The sequence below is a fragment of the Coenobita brevimanus genome, chromosome 97 (genome assembly GCF_032717465.1).
Source record: "Coenobita brevimanus isolate Jiangsu-jjx chromosome 97, ASM3271746v2, whole genome shotgun sequence".
In the NCBI taxonomy this organism is placed as follows: Eukaryota; Metazoa; Arthropoda; class Malacostraca; order Decapoda; family Coenobitidae; genus Coenobita; species Coenobita brevimanus.
The window spans coordinates 30,994,738-31,013,270 of NC_137050.1; the positions used below are offsets into that span (position 1 = coordinate 30,994,738).

Below are 18,533 nucleotides of genomic sequence, written 5' to 3' on the forward strand. Positions count from 1 at the left end.
AAGTCTTGGAACCATGCCCATACAACTAGCATTTCAAGCAATGGAAAGGGTTAGGGATGTATGGTCGAACGTGAATGATTTCATAACCAACTTTGACTTGACTAGTAAGAGAAACTTTGGCAAATGTCAAGATAATAGTTGCTGTCTTCGTCCTTATGCCTTCCGAGTAACGAGTTATGAATTAAGCCTCAATTACATCTTGCTGCGCCAATTCTTGTACGATTTCGTCCTCGCTCATCACCATGAGATCCCTGCAAGTGACAACACCCTTGCAAGTATTCATGGAGACTGGGATTTTGGCTTCGACATCGTAACAGTGGAATTTACGCAGTTTCAGCAAATCTCTCACCTGTGACGAGTTAACAGTTTTTACAAGGAGATCTCCGTTAGCAAGTTTTTTCACTTGTTCAACTTCTCCCACACAGTGGTCAATCACCTTCTTGATAAGGAAGGGATTGAGACTGGACAGGGGAGTCGAACCTAGAGCATGGATAATGACGAACGTGGCATTGTCAACAGGAACGTCAAGTGGGGCACGAGTCTGGCGTCCGTCAGTCTGGGGGTGGTCAGTCCGGTCGTTCCTACATTCGTCAGGACCACCTCCCCCCCTGAAGGTGGAGGAGGCAGCAGGGGGCGTCCGTCATAGTAACCACTCCCCCCGTGAGGGAGAAGTGGGAAGAAGGAGAAAACCAAGCAAGGGACAAAGTACCTGGGAAAGACACACCTAGCTTGAGATTCCCCTCTCAAACCACTCTCGGGAGGACGCGCCTGTGCATAACTCACCCCAGAGCGATCAGTGGGGGGTACACTCCAGAGGCGAGAAAGCAAAGGCAATCTCAGTAAACAGATACAGACACCTACTATATCTCTAATAAGGGTAGGGAGGAATGTGAACGCTAGCTAACCTAACTTTATTCAGGGAAAGTGCAAAACTATTGCCGGTGGGGCAGCCCTAGAATCTGGAGGAGAGTTCAGCACACGTCCGTCCTCTCCGCAACCATCCATCAAAGTCCCCTTAACATCGTTACATTTGCACCGATGACAGACGAGAGAATACTGATGTGTACTCTGCAGAATGAATCGCTATGGAAGAGGTACTACGAAAATTAATCTACGAAGCCCTCCTACGCCGTTGGGACTACGAGGCAGCCTACAGCTCAAGTAGTAAGGGTGGGGTTGCCAGATTCCTCCGCCATAAAAAAAAAAAAAGGGGGGGGGATTTCCACTTCACCGCTGAAGCCCCTGTTCACTCCTCAGTCCCTTAATGGGGGTGCTTCTGAAAAGCCTAGTATTCCGGTAGATGTCACCACCATGGGGACAAACACATTCCCCGCGCTGTTTAAACAGCAAATTTTTCTTTGTTAAATATCCACACTTGTGTGAAACTGTGAGTCATGGTAATGTCATATACCGTAATATAAATAATACAAATAGAACACGTACATATAACGTAGCGTAAATTGTTTATATTTATCATAAATGGAAATTAAAATATCACTGATGAGGAGGAATTGGAATTGGAAAATGTGAGTACGTTTAAGTACTTGGGTAGTGTGATGAGTAAGGATGGAGGTTTGAAGGGTGAAGTGCTTGAAAGGGTACAGCAGGGAAGAAAGGTTGCTGGTTCTTTGAAAGCAGTGATAAGAAACTGGGAAGTGAGCATGGAAGTGAAAAAGTTACTACATGACAGTATTGTGATACCAACTCTAACGTACGGAAGTGAAGCTTGGACGTTGTTGGAAGGACACAAGTCAAGAGTGAGAGCAGTGGAAATGAGTTATTTAAGAGAAGCCTGTGGAGTCACATGGAGAGAGGCTGACGAATGAGGATATAAAGGAGCGTTGTGGTGTGGATGTGGATGTGATAGGAAGCGTTATGAGGAACACATTGATGTGGTTTGGCCATGTGGAGAGGATGGAGGGTGAAAGACTGACGAAGAGAGTGTATGTGAGTGAGGTGGAGGGGGGAAGAGGGAGGGGGAGGCCGAGGATGAGACGAAGGGATGGGATGGAGAGGTATATGAGAGAGGGGGGTGTGATTTGGGAGCAGGGCAGTGAAATGGCGGGGGACAGGGCGACTTGGAGGCGATTTGCTTGTGGCCACCCCAAACGGGATTGAGGCGTCTGGCAATAAATAGATAGATTGATGACATGTGATGGCAACTCGCCGTTTCAGTGGTCCTATAGTATTTAATTTCTGCTACATTTAGTGCAAGTTAGGTTCTTTATACATAGTTTGTTCAGACTGTAAATTACGCCTAGTGGGTAACTTGACTCATTCAGTGTCTATATTGGCAGAAATTTAATATTGAGTAAATACTGGGACGCAACATTTTGCTCACTCCCTTCACGCAGGCACACCACAAGACCCGTGTGCCACGGTTTGAGTAGGCCGTGGTGTTGCCCCCTCAGACCCTCCAAAGCAATTACAGTACCTTACTTTATCTAACCTAACCAGACCACAAGTAGTCTAAATTGTATTATTTGAAGCATCAGTCCTCGTGCGTTTGCTTTAAAAACAAACTTCTCGTGAAAAACTTTAAACACTGGACTGTCTTGTGCGCATGCGTGAAGGGAGTGAGCAAAATGTTGAGTCCCAGTATTTACTCAACATTCAATTTCTGCCCACGTAGACACTGAGTCAAGATACCCACTAGGAGTAATTTACAGTCTGAACAAACTATGTATTAAGAACCTAACTTGCACTAAATGTAGCAGAAATTAAATAATAAAGGACCACTGAAATAGCGTGTTGCCATCATATGGCATCAATGATTATTTTAATATCCGTTTATGATAAACAATTCAAGCTACAGTACGTTATATACTGTATACGTGTTCTATTTGTAAGCAACGTTGGGTCTGGTTAGTACTTGGATGGGTGACCGCCTGGGAACACCAGATGCTGTTGGCATAACTCCCTGCGTGTTAAGTGGGGTTGGTGGAGGATTAGTGCCCCTCCCTGTAAAACAATTAACTCTAAACCCTTGACCACCCTGTTTGGGATACATGGCGTCTGGCAATGAATGAATGAATATTACGGTATATGACATTACCATGACTCACAGTTTCACACAACAGTGTATATATTTAACGAAGAACAATATGCTGTTTAAACAAAGCGGGGAATGTGTTCGTCCCCATGGTGGTGACATCTACCGGAACTGAAAGCATCCCATTACTCTTGCCATCTCCAGACAATTTTTAATCAATTTGGATTGAATGAGAGGTTTTATTATGACTATATCTAACCCCTGTTATTCGAAGTCTTCCCTAACCTGAATAAAACTCAATACTCGTCAGTGCCGCACCAGGGGGGGGGGGGCACGGAGGCCCGGGCCTCCCCCCTCCCCCGAAATTTATGCGTGTGTTCGAGAATAGGCTGCGAATCTTAAATGTCGAATACATGTTTAATCCAGGGTGTAATAATCGATATGTCACATATTTGGAGAACTGACAAAATATACAATTCTGAGTAAAAAGTCTTGTATACACATGTTTTTTAAGATTTACTTTAGGTGCGAGACAGATATTCGAATTTACGCACGGGGAGCCGTTGGCGCCTGGGCGGGTGAGGAGTCAGGAAAGGAAGCAAGAAACGTGTGTCGCTCTGCGAAATTTTCCATTTTTTTTATGTACCTTATGACATATTATCTTCAAAACGGGAAACTCCGCTACCAATAAGTTATAGTTAGGAGTACCTGTGAGCATGTAGACCTACATGTGGTAGAATTAGCAAGAAAAATAAACAATCGTGCCAACGTTTACCGGCTATCAGCTGAGTGTCACTCGCTCATCACCTGCCTGCACCATCAGTCAACTCTCATAGATCGTGTTGCACCAGTGACCAGTTCATACAACTTGCTAATTACGTTACTTGCACGCTGTACCGTGACAAGAAGTGAAAAGACGTATTCCATGGGTTTCCTTGGATTACTTGATTATGAAACACCGGGAAGCAGCCGCAACAATCAAGTATACAGGACGTCATGAGTTAAGGTTAGTTTATGTTTAGCAAATGCATTACATTGTGGAGGATATTATTACTGCTAGTAATTATAACAAATGATAATGTCATGCCATGAGCTCTACATAAGTGCAGGTGCTCGCAGAAACTGGGAGCCAATGATTGCTGTAGATTATCCTTGTGATATATATCAGGCTTTAGTTACCTGTGCCCAGTGTGGCAACAATCACTGAAGTAAACTATTCATCACTGAACTAAGTAAAGTATTTAACATACGATGGATTTTCATAGACATCAGCGTTGGGTGTAGTGAGTTGGGACAGTGCGGGACACGGGGTGAGTTGGAACAGTGGGCACTGCAATGCCAAATGCCAAGACATTTTCATTTTGTGGTGCCCATTCAATAGCTCTGCCCCAACTTTTCATATGTTGTTAATAATAGTTTTCTGTAGAACCACGAATAATGCATGAAAAATGTGCAAATACGCAAGGGTAGCATTTTGACCTTTGTAGAATTTCATTTTTGAATATACACTTATTTTGCCAATTATCCTTTCCCACAGTTAGTTTTAGAGCTAAAGGTCTACTTTTTGGTGGGTGAAATCTCCAACTGTTATAGTTTTTTTGTGATTTATCCAGAAAGTGCATTTTTACAGCAGAGCAGTGCTGAAGGATTAATAGACAATTGTCCTGACTCGCCCACCATTTTTTTTTTTTTTTACCCAGGTTGAGTTGGTACAACAACAAGAGATTTTCGCAAGAAAAAACCTACTTTTCATACATTATATACTACTACCGGTAGCGGTATATTTTATAGTCTGCTGTATTTATGGTGGTTTTGGGTGTCAACAAGTAGATATTTCTCATTTTCAGGTTGTATGCATGCCCTAAAGAGAGAAAATACTGTGATGTGGATTATGGCAAAAAAACATATATTGGTACAGTGTTAAAAGTAGGGAAGAGAGTTGTACAGTGAAATTTTTGGAAAGGAGAGGAACTGAGAAATGCAACTGGCCAGTTTGTGATGATATACTGTATACTGATGATGATTTTCGGCACTACAGTATATCATTGGTGGACCTGTCTTATTAGCGAGAACTGCATATACCTTTTACGATGCAAGAGGTGGACAAAGCCTTTTATGATTATAAAAAGCATATTTCTCAGAGAAATTTTTCATCATAAATAGCTACAGGCAACGTAGTGGAACTTTTAACTACGGAATATGTATAGTGTAGTGCGTCCTTAAGTGCGAGGCGTGGGGGGTGGGGGACTAGGTTTATGATGGAAGAGTTGTGACTCCCATGCTTAGTCAGTGTGGCCCCCACCGGATTATATTTCTGGATGGAATTAAAAAAGATAATACTAGTAGGAGTAGTAATAGTAGTAACAGCAGTATTAATAGTAATATAATAATAATAATAATAATAATAATAATAATAATAACTAGAACTCTAGCTGTCCTGCGGAGTCACTAGTCCCCACGTACTGTTTCTTACATTGACCTTAACCCCAATGGGGAGATTTAGATTTTTTTTTTTCTATTAGCAGTGGCCCGTACCAGCACACACAGACTAAGCAGTTCATATTTCTTGCGCAAGTCCCACTGAAATTTCCAGTAAACACGACAAACTTTTCTCGTTCACAACATAATACTGATCCTTCCACTGCGCATAAAGGATTTGGATGTTTTTTTGTTCCATCAGTAGTGGCCCATGCCAGGACAAATAACCTGAGCCCTTCAGATTCCTCGCGCACTCTCCGGTTCTCCTGGAATCGTCGCGAGACTCTAAGGCCGGAATAATAATAATCCCATTAAAAAAAAAAAATGGTTTCCACCTATGTAATAAGTGGACTAATAATAATAATAATGATGATAATAATAATAAATGTGCTCATGATGTCCTGAAATGTGTTATTTGCTGTTTTCTTTTTGTAACAATGACTTCGTCCATTATCAAGAGGTACACTGTACAGAAGGTAGGCGGTGCAGTGTAGTATTCGGCTTGAAGGATTTCCTAACATCCCTTCCCCAGCGATTCAGTTTGCATTTTACACCTTAACACTCTCTTGTATGTTTTCTGTATCTTCCAAATTTTGTATCACAGCCTTGGAAGAGGATATTGAGATGTTTTACAAAATAATTCGCTAAGGAAAAGGAGTCACGAAATCATAGGTATCACTGTGATCTGCGATTTATTAACCCAGCGAATACAGGGACACCTCTCTCTCTTTCTCTCTCTGAATATCAAAGAGAAACCTGGTGCTTGAAGTTTAACCTTACCATCACCAAAGGCATCCCACATGTGATATCCGTTTTCGCAGGGCATACTCCTCCTACCCACGATCTTGGTCCTTCCTGGCCACTTGTCTCTGCCTCTCCTGTCATTTTTGCCCTTCATTCCACCTACAACGCTCATGATGCCTTCATCACACCCCACCACCCACTGCCATCCCACCCCGTCTCGTCCACTCCTCACACACACACACACACACACACACACACACACACACACACACACACACACACACACACACACACCGAATAGTCAACCGTATCTAGAAAGCTTCCCTAGATATGACTGTTTTTGCACATGGCTACAATGATATAATCTGAATCGACCTCCAATTAACTAAATGGATCAAATGATTCTCAACAGACTTGAAAGGACATCTGTCAATCAGTCAGTCTATCTGTCTGTCTACTGTATCTGTCTGTCTACCTCTCTATAGCTAGACGCCTTAATCCCGAAAAGGGTGGCCACAGTCGAATCGCCTCCGAGTTACCGTGTCCACTGTCACAGGCTGCTCTCTCTCAAACTTACATCCCCTGCACTTATACTGTACCTCTCCACACCACCCCCTCATCTCATCCCCTTCTATCCTTTCTCATCCCCCCCTCCACGTCACACGCACTCCTAGTCAATCCGTTATTCTCCTTTCCTTCCATATAACCAAATGATCTCATGCTATTTATCTTAAAGCTTTCTAGCACATGAAGTGGAAAATAATAATAATAATAATAATAATAATAATCTGGACTGCTTTTCAGAAAATGGATTGAACTGATTTGATACCTTGACTTTCAGTTCGGTGACTTTTTTAGCTGCTGCTACCTCATTTTTTTGTTCTTTTACTTCGGAGAGACCATTTGTAGTGATGATTAGAAAGTCTCCATTAATTCCTTCACGGCCTGATTTCTTACCTAAAGCTGAATAACACTGTGGTTGTGGCAAGAATAAAATACACAATACGACATCGAAGTTGTTCTTGTGGCCCCAGGCTCAAATGGACGTGAACCCAGTGGACTGCAGACTAAAGTTGTTATTTTTCTGCACTCTACAATCCCCTTTCAGGAGATACGGGAGAAACTGATGAACTTTCAACCCCAGGTAGTACTGCCAGTTATAGTGGTTGCTCTCCAGCACCATCGATGTGAAGGAGTACAAAGGAAAGCAAACAGCAACAGACCTGTTGGTTTTCTCGAGGCTGTTTGGTATAGGGAAGATTGTGACCAACAAAACTATTCTGTCAGTTAAGGGCAAGGATAGAAATGCAGGAAGGGGTAAATGAACCTAAGCTGAACCGACTGAATCAGCATTATGAGAAACAGCCTTGCTTTGCTGTATCTGGGTCGAAATATGGTTTAAACTTCTTAAACGGCGTGGAATGGAATTGGACCTAAGTGGATCTGACTGGATCTGAAGTGGCTAGAATGAACCTAAATTGACCTAACAGGACTTGCAGTGGTCTAAATGGAGGATATTTGTGGTCCTCGCTGGCTCTGACTGGAAGGGAATGATCTTTACCTAACCTAAAGCAACCTGAATTAGTCTCAGTGGACCTAATTAGACTTTAAGTGGCTGAGTAAACCTGAGATGACATGAAACGACCAGAAATGTCCATTTTTTGACCCAGTTTCACCTATTTGAACCTGGTATGGTTTGAATGGAGTTACTCTGACCTCCATGTTTCGCATTTGACCGGAAGCGATATATTACTACATTACTGCAGCTTTCCATTAATTCCTTTAACCTAAGTGCAAGTAAATTATGTATTAGAACATTATGTAGCAGTTTCGCAGTTTTGAAGCAAGTCTTTGTCTTACAAAACCATTCTCATTAGAACACACAATTAGAGAGAAGTTTCAGCACTGTAGGCCTGTATCTTCAACCCCTTCAGTTCGATGACGCATGGTGCTTTTTATTGTATAGACTACATGTTTTTTTATCATGAGGCTGTTATGTTCATCTAAGGACAGACTTAGACTTTAAAAAACGTCTTAACCATGATAGCTTAAAAAAAAAAAAAAAAAATCCACATGTAGCAATAATTCGTGGTGACTTCCAAAACTGAGTATATTCGTCTGCTGGTAAAGGCAATAAAAAAAAAAAATCGTCTTGAAGCGAATGCCGGAGATTGTTTCTAACTCCTTCACTGCGAGGTTCCCATAAACTGAATAAAATCGTCTGAAGGTAGGATAAGTGAGATCATCATCATCAATAAAAACCAATTAATATCCCATGTAAACACTAGGCAGTGGTATTTTAGTCTTTGATCTGTTCCGAGACATGAATATACCCCACTTTATGAACACACAGGAAACTGGATTTTGTTAAACTAATAACTCTGTCAATACGGCCCCTAGGCAGCCTATATGATACTTAGCCTGTGTATTTATGTATGAAACACCGATAAGAAGTACTTAGTGCGACATTTGTTGGTGTTTTATGTAGCTTGTTCCTAAGTTAGTTTCTATACTCTGACAGGCTAGCTTTAACTTATTACTCAATTTCTATGTACAGTATGTTGAATTTGATAATGTTGCCATTTTAAAGTAAAAAATCCTCCTGCTATTGTATATATATATATATATATATATATATATATATATATATATATATATATATATATATATATATATATATACACACACACACACACACACACACACACACACACGATCAGAATTCCATTTAAAATACAACCCTACGTTCTCAACCACAAATCACAGAAACGGTGCGTGGCGATTATATGTGTATAAGAAACCTAATCATCATTGATTCCCACGAGCCTCTGGCATTCTACTCGATGTTCATCATGAAGAAACCGCCGAGAGGGGGATAATCTGTAAAATATCTCCGCTCTAGGGTGTCCGGGCGCTCATGCAAGACCATAAAAAACGGGTCCGACCTTGAAGCTTCAGTATCAAAGAGGACGGATAGGGGGAGACCCTTCTAATCTCAAGGCCGCCTCTAGTCTGTAAAAAGCACAAGTGTATTTAACCATGCTAAAAGCCATAACGTCCCAAGGAACGGTTGGCTGAGTGTGACGTGATGGATATACACACGTGGGTCTCAGAAATCATAGGCTTGGTATGAATGTCTGGCAGCCTTGTGTTTTCCTTGTGATGACGGGAGACTGTAATATGTGTAGGAAAGCATCTGAATCTGTTTATTATTCTCAGGAATTTTGTGTCATGACTAAGGAGGAAGTTGATTTAATTACTCATTTATTTATTTAATTATTTCCCTTTCCAAGTTTTTCTTCAGGCTGTTTTATGAGTATTACCACAACAATACATTATTATTCTTCAGAGGCACGGGTTCTATCTATCTATCTATTGCCAGACGCCTCAATCCCGTTTGGGGTGGCCACAAACAAATCGCACAGGTTACAGTTATTTATAAATCAAACAGTACAGTTGGAATTGCAGTAACTTCGACTCACCCTGACAAGTATAGTTTCCTTGTTTTTACTAGAGGCTTCGCATACACTGTATGAATTATCTTTTATATAATAGCAGTGACCTGGGATCCCCGGTCAGTCCCATGTTCCCCCTCTAGCCCACAAATTACATAACCTGTAACAACGATTTCGGTGTGTTACACACCGTAAACAGTAGGTTCTATAGCGCAAGGCACTTTCAGCAAAAACCTCTGATACAACAGCTGTGATATTACTAGACATTGCGTTAACACATTTATATAACAGACAGCAGGTCCCACAGAAGTGAAATTGCCTTATCTCTGCCCACACCCCATTCCCACCATATATGAAGAACTGAGCATGCCGCTACAACGACACCGGTTGTTTCAGATATCGCAAAGCATAAATGGCCCCATCACAGTCGATCACGGAAAAAAAAAAAAAAAAAAAAAGGGGCAGTAAGCCTCAACAATAGTTTCATACTACGCAGCCTTTTGGAGTGCATTAAAGAGGCACGGGAAAATGTTTAATGTGACAGAATTTCGTTACATAACTGATCATAGCTGCTTCATCTAATTGTAGGACTTGTACTGTATTGTGCGGAGTACAGCATATCCCTCAGCAGACTTTTCAAGGATGAGTGTCCCTTAACCACGGCACCTCTAGGACAAGTCTATATTTCTATCCCACTTTTATTTTTATTTCGGTTTAATAAGGGTCTCTTACAAAGAAATTATTAAACAGTACAGTACATCAATCTTGTTTCATATCAGAAAAGCCTCATTATCTCTATACTTTCAATAATTCAGTATGATGATGTTCACAGAGCTTCTAAACGTATACCGAAAAAAAAAAAAAAAAAAACTAAGTTATATCATTCTCTTTCTCTATCCCTTCCAAAAGGAAATTCCCAATTCCATACCACTATGGAGTTATTAATAATAATGATAATAATATTAACATTATGTGAACCTTACTCCATGGGTATTTAAGTACTTCACAGTTTTAAGACGGCACATCAGGCTACAAATATAGCAATACTGACGGTAGAATGCCACGCAAGTTCTCTGTAACTAAATAACTTGTAAAATATATATATATATATATATATATATATATATATATATATATATATATATATATATATATATAATTTTTTGTTCACCCTTCTCGTGGTTGAGTCACTGAGCCTTTGAATCGTGTTTCTTTTTTTGTTTACTTGAAGCGAGCACTTATACAAGGTTAACAGCCGTATTCTAAGTGACTGAAAGTTTCATAACATTTCTTTAACTGCCGGTATTTTGCATATTGCACCTTAACATTCTCTTGTTGATATCGTATTAGTATCGACGCATTGCATAAACAACATAAAGGAGGATATTGAGGTGTAAGTGAAAAATAAATGATAGGTGTTATGAAATCTTCAAAACAACTTAGAATATGATCGTAAAACTTATTTCGGTTAAGCCTTCCAGTGGTTGAGACTGATGAGCAACTTCCTTTTGGGTAACATCAAATTACATTATTCATTTTAGGGAAACTTCACCACTGAAAGGGTTTAATAACAAATATACATTACAAATATATCAGCATTAGGCTGTTTCGCCTCCACTCAGTGTCACAGATTAGCCTACATGGAAATTAGTAAAAACAAGTTATAACTGATTACCAGAGAGAGAATACCTGTCGTGCTGCGAGAGTGGCACTGCCTGTTTTACCGCCCGCCACGTCCTGCCACGCCGACTCCCGCCACCACACTGAAGCACCGCACTCACAAGTCACAACACAACCACCGCATCTCACTACACTACACCCTCCCCTCTCCACCCCACTACACCCCCTTTACCTTACACCCATACACACCTCCCTTCAACCCCACCCTATCCACCACGTTACTATCACCTCTCTGCTTTACACACCTACACAACTGACTACACTGGACCTCTATATCCTCCCACGCTTCTGGAATCCAACTGCCACACCACACTACCACATCCCTACACACCTACTGTCCATCACACCTGTCTTAAACCACACACCTGCCCTCCACCACACAACTGTCCACCACACACCTACACACATGCCCTCCACTACACATCTACACATCTGCCCTCCACCACACAACTGTCCACCACACACCTACACACATGCCCTCCACCACACACCTGTACACCTACACTCCACCACACACCTGTACACCTACCCTCAGCCACACACCTGCACACCTGCCCTCAGCCACACACCTACCCTACACCACACACCTGCCCTCCACCGTACACATACACACATGACCTAAACCACACATCTACACACCTGCCTTCCACCACACACCTACATACCCGTCCTCACCACAAACCTACACACCTGCCCTCCACCACACACCTACATACCCGTCCTCACCACAGACCTACACACCTGCCCTCCACCACACACCTACATACCCGTCCTCACCACAAACCTACACACCTGCCCTCCACCACACACCTACATATCCGTCCTCACCACAAACCTACACACCTGCCCTCCACCGCACACCTACATACCCGTCCTCACCACAAACCTACACACCTGCCCTCCACCGCACACCTACATACCCGTCCTCACCACAAACCTACACACCTGCCCTCCATCACACACTTACAAGCCCGTCCTCACGAACCTACACACCTGCCCTCCACCACACACCTACATACCCGTCCTCACAACAAACCTGCACACCTGCCCTCCACCACACACCTACATACCCTTCCTCATCACACACCTACACACGTGCCCTTCACCACACACCTACATACCCGTCCTCATCACACACTTACGCACTTGCCCTCCACCACACACCTGACCTCAACCACACACCTACACCTGTCTTCCACCACACACCTACCCTCTCCACATACCCACACTCTAGCCCTCCATAACATGCACCTACACTATGGATTATTCACGTCTTTAGTACAAATCTCTTTTAATATTTTGCTTTTAGTTTTGTCTTAAGCAGTTCGTCATTCTATACATCTGATGTTCACATCAGCCTTCCCTCAGCACTCTCAAGCTCTTCCCCAAATTACTAGTTTACCGGGATCCTCTTTTCTTCTAAATGGTTGTAGATTACGGTGCACTCCTACTTCAGCGCGCTTTTGTCGTTGCTATCGAAAATCCCATATTCTTTATCAACTCCGCTGAAGGCCTGTCGTGTTTAGACTGAAGGGTCGAAGTGATCAGTAACCAGTGAGGCTCATTCCCACTTCACAACTCAGGCCCATCGAATTTCAAACAACCACAGCTTTGAACTCAAGCTGTGAGAATGGCCCAAGTCTAATCTACATGTCTATCACCAGACTGTCATGCAGCGACTTTCTTACTTCCATGATCACTTCCCTAATACTTATCCCTGTCGTCAGTGAACCACCAACCTTTTTTTCCCTGCTGTTCTCTTCCATGCACTTCATCCTGAAAGCTTTCATCCTCACTCATCACATTGTGAGTACCTACATATTTGGAGGCACTCATATTATCCTTTTCCTCACTATCCAGCCTGACTGCACACTTCGTGGCTTCGTTTCTCTCAAAAACTATAACTTTACACTTTGGGAATTCGTTTCTTATAAGTATTTTTAACTCATCCACAAAGCCTTTATGGATGACACTCATCCTCACTCCACCACACAGTATCGGAATCATCAGCAAATAACAGCACAATCCAGACCTTACCATCTCATACTAAGGACACTCCAGCATATAGGCCAGTGGTTCTTAACCTTTTTACTACCACGCCCCCTCCAGTAGTTGGTCCTTCCCTCCACGCTCGCCTCGCGTCTTCAACCAAATTGATAAAATTCCCTCCCAGATTTTAAGGAAAAACTGAAGAAAATGGGTGTTTTTAGTCTTTTTTATTGAGCATGATTTCTGTGCAAACAATAAACCCATCATATTTAATGAGGTTCCTTTCTTACTAATTTAATGAGATACTTGACACTGCTTCTTAGCTAGTAGATCTTGAATGCGTGGTCGAATGCCAGAGGGTGCACAACCTAAGTTCCCTTGAACGTTCAGCCGGTTTCTGTACTTGGTCTTGACAGCAACGAACATGGAAAATGCAGTTTCACAAAGATACGTGGATCCAAACATTGTCAGAATCCGAAAAGCTTGATGTGAGATCAGAGGGTAAACAGGAAGTTACTTAACTCAGAACGTCTCAAGATCCAGTTCTTTGAAGTCTTTCTCAGCTGAGGAGCTGAACTTCAACTCAAGAAACTTCTATTGCATTTCATCCGAACATCAGCTACTTCGCATTGAAATGGGTTCCTAATGAATTTCCAGGCTTCACGCTTCCCATCTATATCTGAGAAGTATCTGATGAATTCTGCTTTCAGGTCAGTCAGATGAGTGATTATTGTTTTTTTTTTTTTTTTTAAACTCAGACTCAAGGTAAATGTGAATGACAGCAGAATTCAAGTTACTAAAACTGGCTGTTAAGTTACTAAAACTGGCTGTATATTTCCATCCTGAATTTGACATTTCCAGAGGTCGAGTTTGGCCATGAAGGCTCGAATGGTGTCGTGGTGCATGATGATATTGATGTTTTTCCCTTGTAGTTTAAGGTTGATTGCATTCAGCACTTCGAAGATGTGCACCAGGTAAGCTGGAGAGCGCAAAAAGCCTTCAGACTGGAATTTGTCATGGAGATCTGCCTTCTACTATGAATCTAGAAATATTGCTACTTCTCTTAGTTCATAAATCCGTCCAAGCATGTTTTGTATTTCTTTCCTAATCATCTTGATATTAGTCTCGCTCTTGTTAAGAGAATTACAAATATAATTAGAGAAATTCCTGCTATTTACCCGGGCTCGCGCCCCCTTGAAATTTACTCACGCCCCCCTAGGGCGGCGCACCCCCCAGGTTAAGAACCTCTGATCTAGGCCTACTGCCCCACCGTGTATTTCATTTACAATACCATCTGCATGTATATTACACAACCATGGAGATTTGATACTTCTCTGCTTCAGTCCAACGTTCGTGCAAAAGATTTCACTTAGTTTACATTCCACGCACTTCAGCCCCTGCGCCCACGTACTGTACCGTACATACTCTTGGAATCATTCATCAATTTCCCATCTACCCCACACTTTAAGCACCTTCCACATTCCTTGTCTGTCTACCCTGCATTGCCCAAGTCCATGAAGACAGCATGCAACCTTTTTTTTTTTTTTTCCATCTCTAGATAGTATTCCACTAAACATATAAGAATGAAGATCTGATCAACACATCCCCTCCCCGTCTTAGAACCCCCTTGTTCCTCTCCAACTAGTTTTTCGGTAATCTCCCTAACACTGTCAACAAATACCCTACCACATGTCTTTTCTTTCTCATAGCAGCCTTAATCAAAATCATTACCAACATCAGGTACAGTAACTATCACATTATTTACCCATCAGACACCACATGATCCGTATACTTTTTAGTCCTAGCTCTATCCGGTGTCCTTTCTTATTTCTCACAAAGGGATAATATACAAAACAGACAAAACAAACTCTATTTACATATTCATAAGGAATGTTTTGAATTTTTATATGAATGCTAACAATGGATGCTGCACCACAATTTTGCGGGAATGGCATATATTGAAAGCAGTCGTGACTTAACGAATGATATGATATAGAAAAACGTTTTATTTCCAATGTTTTTTTTAGGGGGGACAGGAGAAATCTCTGTTTCACAGAGTTTAAACAAGCAGTGGCGTAGCTACGAAAGGAATGGGGAGCTGGATCATCCCAGTCAGACCACTGGCATCTATATGAAATTTTGGACTATTTCACCTGTCCTCAATGTCCAGCAGTGTACAGTTTCAACTTCTGTGCTACGCACATTAAGAGGAAATAGTGCTGTTAGCGGCTGTTAATTAATTTGAAGCTGATTTAAACATAAATAATGGTCCTAGTGGGCACCCCCATATTAGGGTTTAATCATATCTTCCCTCCTTCCCCCTGCCCCCCTTTTTATGCAGACGCTACTGTAAACAAGTTCTATAAAACTTAACTGCAACCAGAAACAAATGTTAGTAATTATCTTTACCTTTTTAATGTCATGTTTTTAAGACTAATCCTTTGTACTGCATGATTTATTTAACTATTTACTTATTATTTATTTATTTATTATTTATTTATTTGCCGCATCCACTGGAGCAGTGAAATACAGTTTGAGTCTCTCACTGTGTCACCAACTGATTCACTCGTTCACCGACTGAGTCTTATACCGTTTTGAAGAATGGGCTTCAGTGTATCTGCACCGTAACGGAATGCCGAAAAAATGACACACAGAGGTAGGGCAAAACATTACATCCATAGATACTTACACAAAACAAGAAACACTATTCGACCGTATCGGTCGTGATGTAATAGCCGTAAACATGGGTAGGCACAAATTCAAATGAGATGACGTACTGTACAACATAAGGTATACGGGGGCGCGCACCAAAACGCTTTCAGCATGCGGATTAAAAGACTTTAGCCATTTTAAATACAAAGGTACTAGCAAAGCCCCACAAAACGTTCATAGGAGTCACGAAATGTGGTCACAAAATATCGATATTGTTCTTTCTATCCAAAATGCAGTATAGTCTCACGGAGGACAGCCCAACACCCCCAGAAGGAGCCTACGGAGAGGCAAATAGAGCGAAACCTGACTCCGGGTGACAGGGACATGAGTACGCCCGGGCTGCGTGCCCCTATGACCCGGAACTCGCCCGCCGCCACCATAGCAGGAAAAAGAGACTACCTTCCGGGCGTACCGACCACCGACAACCACGGGGTGGGGCTATTACTCTAGTAGTCAGCACCCCAGAGACGGCCGGTAGCCGCTCAACCCTCCTACAGGAGACGGCCTGTAGCCTCTCTGGAGGTAATAAGGAGACATCCTGTAGCCGCTCCCGCCTTCGTCAGGAGACGGCCAGAAGCCGCTCCGAAGGTGCCCTCAAAGAGATGGCCTGTAGCCGCTCAATCCTTCTACAGGAGACGGCCAGTAGCCTCTCTTGAGGTAATAAGGAGACGGCCGGTAACTGCTCCAAAGGTGCCTTAACAGAGACGGCCTGCAGCCGCTCGACCCTCCTACACGAAACGGCCGGTAGCTGCTCCGGAGGTAACCAGGAGACGACCAGTAGCCTCTCCTGCCTTTGTCAGGAGATGGCCGGTAGCCGCACCCCTAGAAGGCCACGGCCAGTAGCTGGGCCCTACGGCAGGAGACGGCCGGTAGCCACTCCTCCATCAGGTACTGACTCCCCAACACGAGACTACGACCCAGAGGGAGGCCCCAGCCAGGAGGACTACTGGAAAGGCCCCGTGACCACCACCGGGCTCTTCTCACTACCCTGAGAGGCCTCGCCTGACAGACCCCGACGGAAGCCGACGCTGCAGCCCACTCCTGACAGCGTCCCCAGCCACCGGAGACCGCAGCCCATGGGACCTCCAGACCACCCCCAGGACCCCCGGGCGGGACATCCCTACACCCCAACACCGGAGGCCCTCATCCTACATCAGGCGCCTGAGCGAGAGATTCAGGCAGGTGTTTGGCCCCAGCCCAGAGGGCCAGACACCTGTCCCGAGCCCCGAGAGCATGGGACCCTTGGCCACCAGCAGCTCCAGACGAGAGAGGACACCCCTACGCGTGATCCCGTGGCCCCTAATGTGGAGGCCCCCTGCAGAACTCAGCCCCATCAGTAGTTAGGCTGAGTTGTTCCCATCGCCCTTGTACCTGACCGCCACTACACCCAGTCCCGAAAGTGACTGACAGTGAAAGCACAGTGAAAGTGATACAGTGAAGTAAGGGCAGAACAGTGAATTATCAGAATACGGGAAGTCAGAAATAAAAGCGTCAGTGTTAGTGTAAAGGAAAGGTGGAATAAATAAAGTAACAGTGAGACGGTGAATATGGCCGGGCAGTGAAATAAGTGTCCGTCTGAGTGAACACGCTACCATCTTAGTGATATAGCCTCACGCCGAGATCATACGGAGGCTCCAGTGCAATAACAATAATTAATGACATGACGGACAAAAAAGTTAGACTGCCAACAGTGAAAACAGTGCCACGGCCCTAGTGAACAGAACTCCACTCAATAGATAAAACCGAGACTTCCCCTAAGTGATAGTATTTGGTCTCACTGCCCTAGGACTCCTGATCGTAGTGCTATTCATCTTGTCCCGAATAGTATCTTGCGTGGTACTAACACCCACAATCTAGGCCTAAGGTTTATAATTGTTCAGTATAGTTACTCTTGTGACATCTACCCATTCCACTTGTAGAATTTAGCAATACACGTGTAAGGTTGTTGCCTTGAGTTTTTGTGTCCTGCCTCTCTCTTATTTGTCTAAGCTCCGGTCTAGAAAGGGAACCCAACTACACACTAGGCGTTAGAGGGACGGGAAGCCGACCCTAAAACACCTAGCATTACACTATCTTTCTACAACAATCATAACTCCAAAGCGAAAAGGAGTGCACAAATGCATTACACTACACACCAAAGCGCTTCATAATGATCGGAAATGTTTCTTTTCATTCTCTGAGCAGCATTCGAGCTAGAGAATAAGAGTTACGGCCTAAAAAATTTAATAGCATTCAGATTTCTTCTCAGAATATGTAAAACTCCACAAATTTGTGTTGCTTCATTTCACCTAAGCATTTTATTTTACAGCCTCCGTAAAAAAAAAAAAAAAAATCATAAATAAAATTCAGTATAGTGCCCCCAAAAGCACCCAGACACCCCCACAAGGAGCCAACAGAGGAGCAACGACAGCGTGCCGGGACTCAGAGCGACAACGGCATAAGTCAGCCTGGGCCGCATGCCCCTATGACCCGGAACTTGCCCG

At 43.1% G+C, this 18,533-nt stretch overlaps 1 protein-coding gene across 1 annotated transcript in view; it reads right to left on the minus strand.

Annotated features, from left to right (window-relative positions):
* LOC145413641 (MAM and LDL-receptor class A domain-containing protein 1-like) overlaps nucleotides 1-17,128 on the minus strand; it is a 114,724-nt gene extending 97,596 nt beyond the window's left edge. The window contains exons 1-2 of the mRNA XM_080283300.1: nucleotides 17,038-17,128; nucleotides 14,157-14,317 (exon numbers count right to left, since the gene is read on the minus strand). Of these exons, the coding sequence (XP_080139426.1) occupies nucleotides 14,157-14,317; nucleotides 17,038-17,128 (252 nt within the window). The remainder of the gene's footprint in view (nucleotides 1-14,156; nucleotides 14,318-17,037) is intronic.
* Between the last annotated feature and the right edge of the window lie 1,405 nt (nucleotides 17,129-18,533).